This window comes from Tachypleus tridentatus, chromosome 4 (genome assembly GCF_004210375.1).
Source record: "Tachypleus tridentatus isolate NWPU-2018 chromosome 4, ASM421037v1, whole genome shotgun sequence".
In the NCBI taxonomy this organism is placed as follows: domain Eukaryota; kingdom Metazoa; phylum Arthropoda; class Merostomata; order Xiphosura; family Limulidae; genus Tachypleus; species Tachypleus tridentatus.
The window spans coordinates 87,761,142-87,775,151 of NC_134828.1; the positions used below are offsets into that span (position 1 = coordinate 87,761,142).

General features: G+C 30.6%; 1 protein-coding gene across 4 annotated transcripts in view; it reads left to right on the forward strand.

The window, feature by feature from the left end:
- LOC143249641 (uncharacterized) overlaps positions 1-14,010 on the forward strand; it is a 59,004-nt gene that overhangs the window by 30,827 nt on the left and 14,167 nt on the right. For all 4 annotated transcript variants that reach the window (XM_076499876.1, XM_076499877.1, XM_076499879.1 and 1 more), the window contains exons 2-8: positions 3,003-3,246; positions 4,027-4,080; positions 4,630-4,742; positions 5,298-5,365; positions 6,814-6,980; positions 9,434-9,907; positions 12,454-12,636. In XM_076499876.1, the coding sequence (XP_076355991.1) occupies positions 3,003-3,246; positions 4,027-4,080; positions 4,630-4,742; positions 5,298-5,365; positions 6,814-6,980; positions 9,434-9,907; positions 12,454-12,636 (1,303 nt within the window). The remainder of the gene's footprint in view (positions 1-3,002; positions 3,247-4,026; positions 4,081-4,629; positions 4,743-5,297; positions 5,366-6,813; positions 6,981-9,433; positions 9,908-12,453; positions 12,637-14,010) is intronic.

Here is a 14,010-nt window from a genome sequence, read left to right on the forward strand (position 1 = left end):
TGTGAACAGCCTTATAAACACATGATGAAACACATGCAGTATTGTTCACGTAACGTTATTTTCCTGAATTCCATATCGGAAGTCCATTATATTTAAAAGTCGCAACTAATTTTTATCTGATACATTTAACTGATAATTATAAGGTACGACAACTTATTGCACAAGTTAATGAAACAACAAAGGAGGTATGTTATCGAATATCTACCTTTTTTTCCTGTGTAGCCGGTGGTTATCAGATCAAACATCCTTAGAAAAGATAAGCAAACAATTGAAAAAAAAACACAAAAAAAACGCACAATGATTTACACTAATACATCAACAACTGTCACTCCCTGAAATAATATTCACTTTGTGTCCTGAATTCGACTGCAAGAACTGTTTTCCCCCATATGATATTTTTGCGGAGAAATCGGGCTTTAAAGTCCGGAACTTTCAATATTAAGCTTGTATAAGAAATCCTACGTTACTTCTACGTAATCTAAAGTTGTTGTTGTTTTTTTTAATTTCGCGCAAAGCTACTCGAGGGCTATCTGCTCTAGCCGTCCCTAATTTAGCAGTGTAAGACTAGAGGGAAGGCAGCTAGTCATCACCACCCACCACCAACTCTTGGGCTACTCTTATACCAACGAATAGTTGGATTGACTGTCACATTATAACGCCCCCACGGCTGAATGAGCGAGCATGTTTGGTGTGACCTGCGACTCTTGGATTACGAGTTAAACGCCTTAACACACTTGGCCATGCCAGGCCGTAATTTAAAGTGGCCCAGTGGGAAAAGCCAGTGTATTTTGTTGTGCAGGTTCTAATCCACCTTGCGTTTCAAACATGTTTGGGTAACTTTTGTTTTTGCAACTTTATTTACTACGTTAAAAAATACTTCGTACATATTAAAAAAACAATAGCAAAGACACTGAAGTTGTGAAATTAAACATGTAAAAAACAACAGAAAACATTTGTAACAAGTGACATATGTTTATTATTTATCATATTTTATTATAATGTCACAAGGTAGCAAATATATGACAACTATTGACCAAAACTCTATACTAAGTTGGTTGCTTCAAGTTCCTCAGTGGCACAGTGGTATGTCTGCGGACTCACGCTGATAACAACCAGGTTTCGATACACGTGGTGAGCAGAGCACCGATAGCCCATTGTGTAGCTTTGTATTTAATTTTAAACAAACATGGTTCCCACGGATGCACTAAACACATGCTAATTAAGATTAACTGCTCTGATTGTAGTTTAACCAACAGAACAATTATCGTGAAACTCAGTTGCAGGAAAGATTGGGCAAAAGCAGACATTTTGTTAATCTGAAAATAAAAATCTGGTCGAGACTGATCTTGTTAACTACTGTGTAAAATTACAACAGGATCATTTCTCCTATAATGCATTTACCATAGCTACGATAATCGGTGACTTTACAGACTCTTCTGTGATACCAAATTTCGGTGTTTTTGTTACCTGTTTTTTTCATACTTGTATTCGGCACATTGAGCCTATGAAAATAGTTAATGAAAAGATACAATGTTTTTAACTGAATAAAGTAACTATTAAACAGCTCAGAATAACTCAATATAGCCTTTGTTGCGCTCCTTGAAGTTGGCTATAAGGCGGATTGCAGCAGGTGACATGGTGTCGCTTGAATGCGTGACTGGACTCGACAGAACAAAGAAAGACACTCGAATGCAAGTATATTCGGTTTTGCAATCGTGGAGCATTTAGTTAAAATAACTCAAGAGTGAACATGGATGACAGATGTTCACAAATTTACAACAAACGCCTGGTCAACAAGAAGTTGCACAAACAATTTAGTTATCAGAGAAGCACTTGTAGAAGCAATAATCAAATTAAAAATATTTTTCTAAATTAATGATATTCATTCTTTGTTAAATACATATTTCTAGTTTTTTATAAAAGTGAATTATCCTTTTTTTTAAGATCTCGTAATCTGAATGTTTCCTAATTTTATGATTTGGGAATATGGTCATCTTAACTGGCTACCCACTTAATTTGATCTACCTATAAGTAGAAATAGGGAGGAAATAGCCTTCAGGCATTCTTTAGTCTTTGCACAACCAATCTTACAACTATAAAGAATCTTCAAGAGATACCTTCCGTGAGAAGATTCGGGAACATCAAACGGAAAACGTATGACTAGCTAAAGAATAAGGTTGCTGCATTCGAAAGCCAGTTACCTGCTTGTTACTTAAAGTACACATGCAACAAACGTGTATGTGAGAAAAAACATTTGATGAAAAAAAATGTCCAAGTTTGTAAATTAAACAGAAAAGAAAAACCTGGTACGCTTCAGATATCATATAAATATACTTTTATGAAAGTAAGGCGGATAGCATTACCGTAAAGCTTTGGGAGGGAAACACGGTTCTCATCACCGAGGAAAAAAAATGTTGGAAGATCTACTGTTTATCTATTTTTATTTTAAAATATATAGTTATATTATGGTGAGCACGTGTTGTGTAGGCTTGGCATGGTCAAATGAATAAGATGCTTGACTCGTAATCCGAGGGTCGTGGGTTCGAATCCCTGCCACATCAAACATGCTCGCCCTTTCAGCTATGGGGGCGTTCTAACGTTACGATCATTCCCACTACTTGTTAGTAAAAGAGTAGCCCAAGAGTTGGCGGTAGGTGACAATGACTAGCTGCCTTCCCTCTAGTCTTATACTGCTAAATTAAAGACGGCTAACGCAGATAGCCCTCGCGTAGCTTTGTGCGAAATTCAAAACAAACAAACACTTGTGTGCTGAATATGTGTGTGTTTGGTTTTCAGCTTTTATACAGAAGTTCATTAATATCAGTGCATACTTACATAACAAAATAGTGAACTTGCTTTCCAAAAGTTACAGTTCTGCTGGAAGCAATTCATAAATAGGTCCATTTGATTTAAAATACCATTAGTTCTATGAAATTAATTTTAAGGAATTACTTTAATTGTAACAAAAGTTTACTTTCTTCTTTCATTTTTTTCTACTTCAGACAGCCAATCCAGCTTACCGTTATTCTCAACCATCACTTTCATCATTAAACAAAAGTTTATCGGGAAGTCGTAACATCAGCACTTCTTCTAGTGCAAGATTAAAGAAACGGTCTTCGTGGGCATGGACATTGTTGTTTGGAGAGCCGGAAAGCATCTCTTCCCGACAAAAACGCTGTGCCACGCTGTTTGTCTTGGTACTGTTAATTGGAGTGGGACTTGTAGCAGGCGTTTATTTCGTTATCAGTAAGTTTCTCATTAATTATAAATAGTGTAAACAATGACTATTAGCACTAAAAAAAGGACATACAATAGTTTTACTGCTGTAATGAGTAATTTGTAAGCAATGTACATATAATAATCTTATCTAATACCATCTATGCACTTTTTTTTTTTTGCTTTCATTAATTAATAACGCTAGCTTTAATGTCTATAATTGTCGTACCGACGGTAGAGCACTGTGAATGAATTTGAATGCATATGGTTCGTTACCTGATAAACGCTCTTCGCACTTTGGGACCAAGATTTCGTTATAATAATATGACGATTGGAGGTGGTCTGTTAGTTCAACCTAAAGGACTGCTGCAGTAGCCGTTTTGTAGTTTTATATGAAATTTCCAAACAAGCAGGCTACTGCCTAAACAGTGGAGCATATTTATAGATGGAGAGTCTGAGGTTAGGCTATATAAAATTGTAGCCACAACATCATCACAAACGTATCCAAATTACTGTACTTTCCGGGCTAAGTGTACGGACTTCGTTTCTTTCCTAAAAGATAAAATGCAAATGTTTGTTTGTATTAAAGCGTGATTCACTTATTCAGGCCAACATATATTTATTTTTAACGGCGCAAACGCATAAAACTTATTTGCGGTTATATAATGTATAGAACATTGATTTTGAAATACGGAATTATAGTTTATGTAAAAAAATACAAGAAAACATATGTTTTTAATAATTTGTTACTGTAATATTTGTTATTTTATTGTTTGACGAAATAATAATAAAAAGAATCGTTGTGTTTAGATCATGTCAAATCACTTCAGAAGAAACCTAACTGTGAACTGTTTGGACAAGGATGTAAGTGTAAAAACATTGGTATATTTTCTTTCACCTTTACGACCTGAGACATTTTAGCCGTACTTTTAATTGTTTTAGAATATACTGTGATTAATCTTATTTCAAGTCGTAGTTTAGTAATGTTTTACTAATGGGCATTATAAAAGTGCACATAAACTCATCTAACCGTGTATCAGAACTTGATTTGTAACTTGTTAAACTAGCATTTTTATTTTTTGAATTTTTTTAATGTTAATAATAATAGTTTTACAATTTGTATACGGCCAGCATTAATATTTATTTATTTTTTAAAACTTGGGTATTATTATTATTAATGTCTTGGTATCAAAATCTTATTCTATAAAGTAAGATTGGAACTTATGTCAAGAAATTTCTTCAAGAAGTGTTAGATTAGGTAATCGGGATTTCTACATTATAATACATCTATGCAAGATTGAATTAATAGATAAATATTAAATCAGTATTTAAATGAAGATAAATATTGTTTGTTAGGTGGTATAATTTTAATGTATCATTTGCTGAAAATTTATGTATTTGTGTAATGTACAGATATTAGAACAGTGGATGGGGAATTCAAGGTTATCAATAGAGAATTTACTTCTGAACTAGCAAGTGTTTCCAGTCAACCATACTTAATGATGGAGAGGGAAGTTTTGTACTATGTAAGTTTTACTGATATCTTGAAGACACTGTGCTCACTTGTCATCCTTCTACCTTTTATTTTCAGGAGAGACTATACATATAAAACATTTTGAAATATATCAGTATGAGTGATTTTTGAACAACAAGAAAATCATATTAGGGCAATCATATTTATCTTGTGATTATATTTGATAAAAGTATTAAACCACAAATATATTTCTGCTTCAGTTGGTATGTGTGTATCTTCTTTGGTAACTTAGGTTAGAAAAATCATTGTATTAATATATTTAACTGAACTGCAGTTAAACATGGAAATAATGATATTTCCAATATAAAGCACTTTAGAACCGGTAACACTTGTGAAAAATGTTTTAACAGAAATTTTCCTTCTATTCAATGATGTTTTCTGTTATTAAATTAAATTGTAGTTGCATGATAATGATTCAGCTTTATTCCTCTGTGTAAGTTTTGAGATGGAATTTTGCAGTACTAGTTTAAATTATGACCTAACAAATATTTATGCTACTGAAAATGTTCTTGACCTTCTGTAAATCATACACATGTGTATCCTGTAGGTTGACAGACTTTTTGAAGTAAGTTCCCTGGCAAGCAGGTATAACAAAACTTTGATTATGAAATTCAGGTAAATACTTTTATAAAAAATATATATATTGGTACATTCACAACATTGTACTGGTTCATTAAACACCTGAGATGTAAAATAATTGTAGTAGGAATTTACCAATGATCACTTCTCTTGCATAAAGTTAGAGAAAAAAGGGATTTTGTTTATTTATTTACTATTAAAAAATACAGTCATTACTAATTTTTTATTATCTTAGTGTTTATTGAACTATACAGATTTATTACTGAACAAGTTTATATAGTGGTCAATGGATGGTGGCAGGTCAAGAGGGTGTAATGAATGACATGATGGCTATCAGTAAAGCTATCTTCAGTTTATGAACCATTATTAAAAATTCTAAAAATGAGCAACTGCATTGAGTATTCTCAAGTTTTCATTGTGTTTCTACATCTTATTGAAGGAAATGTGTCATTTTCTACATCATCGTCATCAGACTGATTTTGTAATGTGAGACATCCACAAATGTATAAGCTCCATTCTAATATTTGATTACAAACTTCTCTAAAGATTAAAGTAGATAAAATATATTCGTAATGGATTTCTTCCTGGAAAGTCTCTTTGTTGTAGATGACATTTCGGTACACTTTCACTTTCATGGATCTTCTTCAGACCTAAAGAAAGCATGTCGAAATGCCATCTTCAACAGAGAAATCTTCCAGTATGTTTTCCTTCATAAATCCATTTTACTAATTGATTATAGAATGTTTATAGCATGCAGTTATTTAAGTCATTCACTAGGTGAAAGATGACAAAAGCTGGAAATGCCAATACATCCAATACAATAGAATGTTTAAAAAATAATACTATAAACATGAGTTAGTAACAATATATTATGCATGCATAATCTTTTTTTTTAACTTACTGAAATAAATGTTGGAAAGCAATTTTTTTGTTCACATAATGTTTGAGCATGATGGCAGAAACTATATCTTTTTGCTAAACTGAAATGTTTATGGATTTTTTAAAATATAAAGTTTTTAAAAACATGTTTAATTGATTTTCTTAAATATGAACTTTTAAACATTTCTGTTAATTTTAACTCTAAACAATTTTGTTTCCATTCACAGTTTTGAACTGACTTTTTATATTAATGTTTTCTATTTTTGTAATGAACTTTAGTTCATTACAAGAAAAATAATATTTTAAGTTTAACTTGTTTTTAAGAAAATAAATGAATGTACATTTTACCAATATTGCTAAATTTTGTAGTACTGAAATTATTATCATGACTTATTGCTAGTAATTTTGAACCTCGTTATTTGAAGAATTGTTTTTTATGTATTTCTATAATAAAACCTAATACTGTATCATTATGTCATTGGTATTAAACCTGAGAAATTATTCAGTTTGACTTAAATTTTAACAGTTTAATTACAATTCTTTATGGTTTTTTTGTTAGTGGGGTAAAGGGTAATGTTGAATGTTGTTTATTTTTTATAAAATAGGCCAGGAAGCGTCATTGTAAGTTGTCGTGTTTTCTTTAATGCTGCTCTTGATAATGCTGCTGATGAGGTGGGCCAGGTTTTCAGAAAAGTACTTGAACTGACCAATGGTTCTTTAGCAGGTGGATCACTGAAAATTGATATAGGGTCTGTGATATTTAGACCTAGTGGTGAGTTGCAGTATTTCAGATAAACATTTTATGTTTAAGATAAATTTTATTAAATAAGTGAAGTTTAAATATTTGCTCAAAATTGTTGAATGTGCTAAAAATAGTAGAAGAGAACAAATTTTCAAAACAGTATTTAAAGGAACAGTGTGTACATTCCTAAGTGAAAAGTGTCTTGATTTAAATTTTTTAATTTAAAAAATGTAATAGAATTCTATGGTAAGTACCATATTGGAATAATGTTTATAGTAAAAATGAAAATATCATATGGTTTGTTCATTATTCTAAAAAAACAACAAAAAACTGTAAAACTTGATGTATTCAGTAATTAAGTTTTTACATTTTTAGTTCAATTATGCTGTTGCTTAGAGGTGACAAATAAGGCACATATATGTGCAAAGGTTTTAGTAAAGCAAGCTGTTGATTAGAGGAAGAATAATATAAACTAAAACTGAACATGTTACAAGTCTATTAGCACCATACATGTATCTTAAGATGGTTTAAAACCATACTAACATAATGGAACAAGAGTTTTTAGTTGTGAGTCTTTTTATAGTCTTAATTGAGCATGTATGCTACCTGCATAAGTTCATATTCTGGGAGTGAGGATTTTAGGTTTTTAGTTGATTTAAAGTTTTCATTCATCACTATTCAGTTAACGTACATCATAAACAAGTTAAAAATTGCAGATAATGTTGTTTTTTGTGGAAATACTTTCAAAAGTCTCCAAACATTGTGGTCTTATATGACTGACACCCGAAGCTCTAGAATCACATCAACTTTGTAAACACCTTCGTTTTTAGATATATTTCCTGTTAAACACTACAATATCATCAAGTAAGACAGTGTAGCTGACATGTAAAGAGTTAGTTTGTTGGTTCTTAAGATTTATACAGATCAAAGCTTTTTTTTTTTTTTTACCTTAAAAATGAACCAGGTTTTAACATTCAAAGTGATTATTTAATGTAGTTGCAATAATCTATTATTTAACATTAAAACTGGCAGGTTTAATGATAAAGTATTCTAAACTTTGATTATGGTGAATAAAATATTCTTGTTCAAAACACAAAACTTGTCTTAGTTTATGCCAAATATGGTGTATACCATTGCAGCTGATAGTGCATAATGCCTTTGATTTGAAGCAATGCCCTGAAAATGCCTAATACTATATACCATTTTCTCTTTACAGTATGAAAGACACGTTGCAGAATGACATGGAGTATACACTTAAAAAGCTATTTGCAATCAAAATGTTTGAACATTTCAAAGTTGGGTACTTTATAACTGAGATATAGCAATAAATGATATGTGTTAGGTTAAAGTTTGGGGCAAGATTACAATACATTATGCTATTTGTATTAAGGTGCAGTTAATGGTGAATAAGAATTGAAAGTTGTATTGATAAGCCTGAGGATTAATTTGGATTTGTAATGATAGTTATTACTAAAATCATAACTTAATAATCACAAACAGATTATAATCTCAAATATGCTCCAATTAATATTAATTTTGAACAGTAAATGGCAATAATGGCATCTGAGAATCTGCTCATTTCTTTACTAAAGAACATGTCTCATGATATCAAAGAACCTGCCTGTTTATTCACCATGAAACATGTTTCATCACATTCTCACTGGGCTCTTTAAGACATAGCTCGTAAAGAACTGATAACTGTTTTTGTGGAATTGAAAGTAATTGCAAAAAGTTACGTATTAAAATTCTGACAAGATTAGGGCTTAATTCACAATATGAAATTCTGTTTGGGCTTTATTTTCTATAAATCCTCTCTCTCTCTCTATATGTTCAGAAAAACTGTGACTGAATAACAAACTGTGTTAGGCATTACAAGTTTTGTGATGTGCTGCCACCTCCTGCAGAGTTATAGATGCCAGATGCTATAAATTTATTTGATTTATCAATCTTACCTCTTCTGATAGCATGTACATACAATGCTATTTGAATATAGTAGCAATTTTGCCTGTTTACAAATATTAAACGTCATGTAGTTTTCATTCTAGTTTTAACTGGTATATCATTTCTTAGCATGCATCTTCAAAATGCTTAGTTGATATGCAAATATGTTTGTTACCATATTTGTTTGCACCTGTTGATAAATCAAACATATTTGCACATCATATATGTGTGTATATCTATATAGATACACACATGTTGTCATATTAAAACACATGCTAAATGCAGTAGTCCATCATAAATTATACAATGTTGAATTTTACAGTATGATCAAGAAACCAACAACTTTCCCAATCATGGAATGAAGTCTCAAACATTGTGTATTACACTTAAACATATAATAATCTGTACTATTAATTTTTTGATATTTTAAATTTTACATTTGTTTAGTCTTATTTTTCATGTTTTAGCACTTTGTTTTTCTATAAAGGAACAAGTTAAACAGTGTCTGTATATCTACTGATTTAAGTTTGTGTTTTGTTTAGTATCTTGGTCATCATGGAGCCAATGGTCATCCTGTTTTCGTAGTAACAAATGTGACCCATCCCTTGTTCGCAGAAGGTCACGCAATTGCCAAAATGTTAATGAAGTAGAGAAGGCACTTAGTCAAAATGTTTGCCAGTGGCAAGGAGGAGTTTCAGTTGAAGAAAAGAAGTGTGTTTGTTCTTACTCCAGTTTCTCAACTGTGAGATGGCCAAAACTGATCAACAGTACCACATTACATGCCACAAACAGTCCAACACCTGAAACACTGGAACATGTCACCAATGAAGCTACCACAGAAGCTCGACTTTTCAGAAGTACTGAAACTTTCACAACTAGAGAGACTCTCATTACTGCACAGGTTTCTACAACAACTGAAGCTACCACATATCATGTTACCAAAACTAAAGAGTCTACTGTTTTTAATTCTTTGTTTTCACTGAACAAATCTAGTGAGAATTCTGCTGGTGATAGCCGTAAGTGTCATTATAAATATTAGAAGTAGTAAATAAACTCAACTTTTAATATAGCAATTATAACTACTTTTATTAAAACTAGTAGTTAAGAAAAACTTGTGGGTTTTAAACGAAATGTTTTTTTCAGATAATTTCAAGTTTGCCAAATTTTTAAAGTATTCTTTTATTGATGATACCTTTTGAAGTAGAGAAAACTGATAATAGTATTTGGAACAGCAAAAATATTCTATCTTTCTTGATTATATGAAACTGTAAATTAAGCTGGTAATCAATATATCTATTTAAATATAGCCTTTCATTGTGATTATATTTATTAAACTAACGATGCAAAACAACTTTTATTATAGGAAGTAATGATATTTAATATACTACTAATATTAGAAATACTGTTGATGAAAGTAACAGTACAAACACTAGCTGTTGGTTTGAACCACTATTGTAGAAGTAAATTTCTTTGATAAAAAGTAACCTTAGTATATAATGCCTGTTTTCTTATAAACTCATCCTAACATGGCTTTTGATCAAAGAAAAGTTAAGCCACTTTTATAGGAAAGTGATATCTGTGATGTATATCAACACATTACCATTTAAACTGTAATGAGTTAGTAGCAATAAGTTTCCAGAGATATATCAAAAACTAATGGTTATGAATATACAAAATAATGAATATGAGAAAATAATAACTGAACTTTTCATGAAAATATAATAATGTTAAATGAACATAAAGAAAAACAACATAATAAACATGTTTTTAAAACCTTTAACAATTTGTACTGTTAGTATCTCTTACTACAAACACATAGATCTGGCTACAGGAAGTAATAAATAATGTTAAATATTCTTTAAAAGCCAAAACTGAAACACAGTAAGCTTCTAAGAAAGTTAAATACAAGTATGACTTAAAAAGAAAAGTTACAAAATTCATTAACATGCAAAAAATATCAAATACAAATGTAATGATACAATGTTGTACAATATTTTAAACTATTGTGTAGCTGATATTAACTATATATATAATCTAAAGTAACAGAAGGTCAAGCCAATGGTGGTCAGTACAATAGGGCTCTTAAATATCACCTCAAACAATATCCAAAAATATTATAATTATTTGTGTTTAAATTCTCAATGATAAGCATCAATTATACAAAATAAGAATGAGTTTATGACCTCTACCCACAGAATATTGTAATGGTGAACAAATTCTGTTGTATCTAAGTTTAAAGTAGTGAACATTGTAATGTAACATGTTTAGAATATTTGTGTGTGCTCATTTTACTGAAAACTTTAAACTTAAACCTTCTATTAATCAAGCTGATATCTAAATATAGATATTGTGCTTTGTTTTTAGTGGAAGAGCTTTTTGTCTAAAGTGAGCTCTGGTGAATAAATTTGTTGTGCCAAACTTTATAAATGGCTTACTTATTTAGGTTTGTTACATATGAAAATTCTAGACTGAATAAATACAAATCTGCCACTTGTGGGTTGAGGTTACCTGTATTATCAAGTAAAAAAACAACATAAATTGCAATATTTCTTTTAATGCAAAACAATTATAAATTCAATGAGTTACATGTTATATAATGTTCTATGTTTACTGACACAGAGTAATAGTTTACCCAAAGATTAGTGTGAAGATTAGTGAAACCAAGAATTTTTATTCTTATAAGTTCAATCTTTAATTTCTCTTTACATTTGATGGAATTAGTGATAATAATGAATGGATAAATGTTGGTTATCTCTCAGATAACAATGAAGGTTTTTTAACAAAATATTTTTTAATATGTTTCAGTCCACTACATATAAGAATTAAAAAAACTTTGGTGCTTTTAGTCCAGAAAATAAACGTATTTGTACAGTGCTTTATGTGGTTTGGGAATCCAAAATAATTTGGGTATAACATCATTTGGTTTGACTTAATGTACACCAAAGTCTGATAAAACTGTAATGTGTTTATTTTTGATACTTTCTATATTGATTTTAATGTGTTTATGCACTTGTTATGCACTGTGTTCAAATTAAAAACTAATTCTTTACATAAAGTTGTAATATAAAAATTTCTACTAATGAAAACAGTTGTTGACTGCTTTATCTGTGAGAGTAATGACACATCTACTCTGAAAGTAATCTTGTTGTTCAATCCTTTAAATTATTTATAGACAGTCTTCCTAGTGAATGAAATAATCTGATTTATAGGAAGTTCTATTAACAGTTCATATTTGTATTTCTGTGAAACATGTATAAGCATATTTAGAAGGCAAAAGCTTCCCTGTTTTTTAAAAACAATGAATGAGTTAGTTATTCATAACATTGTTTTGAAACAATAATTATACTTGTGATATTATTTAGAAGATTACATGTGAAAGTGTTAAAACTTGGTAGAAATTTAAATACATGGAAAGAAATTCTCAAGTTTTTAAAAACTTGACTTTATAGTTGTAAATATATAAATAAAGTAACTATTTGTACCAAAATTATGATATTCTTAATGTATTTGATCATGTGAATATACTAGATAAAGTTTAAATACTATTGGTTATCATTCTCAGGGCGTCCATGTCACGAGTGTTATGCTGGAGAAATTTGCCTTCTCAGGTTAGGTGAATTGATGCCTTACTGTGTACCTATCAAAGATTCTGGGGACTCCAGTTCCTGTGGAGGATGGTGTAATGGTCCATTTGAATTATGTGACAAACTTGACAAACTCACTTATCAGTGCATTGATCAAACAGGTGATAGCATGATTACTGATATTTTATTAATTTTTTCTGAAACTTTTACATTTTTAATGGTGTATGTTACCAGATTAGTAGGTGCAAAGTAGTATTTTCCCCATCAATTTTTTTTTTTGGGGGGAGGTTGTTTGGTTTGTTTTGAATTTCACTTGCAAAGCTACACGAGGACTATCTGCACTAGTCTTCCCTAATTTAGTAGTGTAAGATTAGAGGGAAGGCAGCTAGTCATCACCACCCACCACCAACACTTGGGCTATTCTTTTACCAATGAATAGTGGGATCCACCATCACATTATAATGCCTACATGGCTGAAAGGATGAGCATATTTGATGCGACAGGGATTCATACTTGCGACCCTCGCATTACGAATCAAATGCCTTAACCAACTGGCTATGCTGGGCCAGGGGGGGATAGGTAAAGGGATGCAGCCTCAACAAAGTAAAACTTAATTGCATGGAGTAAGGGACATTCATCTAATACTTATATAAATGTAGTGATTCCATCAACTCCTGCAGATGTCCGTAGTATGACAGAATGATTATTTCAAATGAAAAATGTTATCCTGTAACAAGACAGGAGTAAAGAGTACTTGATATTTAGTGATCAGTTTTTATATTAAAGTCTTTTTAAGAAAGTTATTCATTTTATTTTTATCTAAATGTTAGTTGTAAGTCAAGGATAAGTGGATAACTTTATTAATTGAAGATTGTCTGCAATAACCCATTTCACAGAAAACCAAAGTGTGAAATTTGATATTATTTATAGGGATATTTTATTATTTTCCTAAATAATGATTTGTATTTTATTGCAATGTTAATAAACATTTAGTTTGCTTTTGTTTTTATTTCTATGCCAGAATAACCAAAGAATGTTGTTGATTATAATTGTGTTAAAGAAGGTCCTCTTAATTTGGATATGCAATGTTGATTTTGTACCAGCAATGATGAAAGCAAATTAAGTGTTTCCAAAGTTCTTGACAAGTTTAGTATATTACTTTCTAATATTTTAGCTAGAAAAGGCTTATGTCTATCTTTCATGCTCTGTATCTCCTGAATGGATAATTGTAGAAACAAAAACTATATATCATAAATTCATTTCACGAGTACATTGTAGGAAAAATTATTCATTTTTGCAGTTCTTAAAATTATGTGTCTGCATTGATTCATCAGTCTTCATATGTACTGAACAATCAATTTGAGAAAAGTTTTTATTAAGAACAAAGTTTTCTTTATGTGAGGGAATTCCACAAAGAAACAGGACTTCTTCCATTGACTTATTGAAATAAATATTTTAGACTGAAGCATTAATGGGGAAAAAAATGCATGAAAAAGAAATGTATTTGATTATTTATTTATTGCTGTTTGATTTAT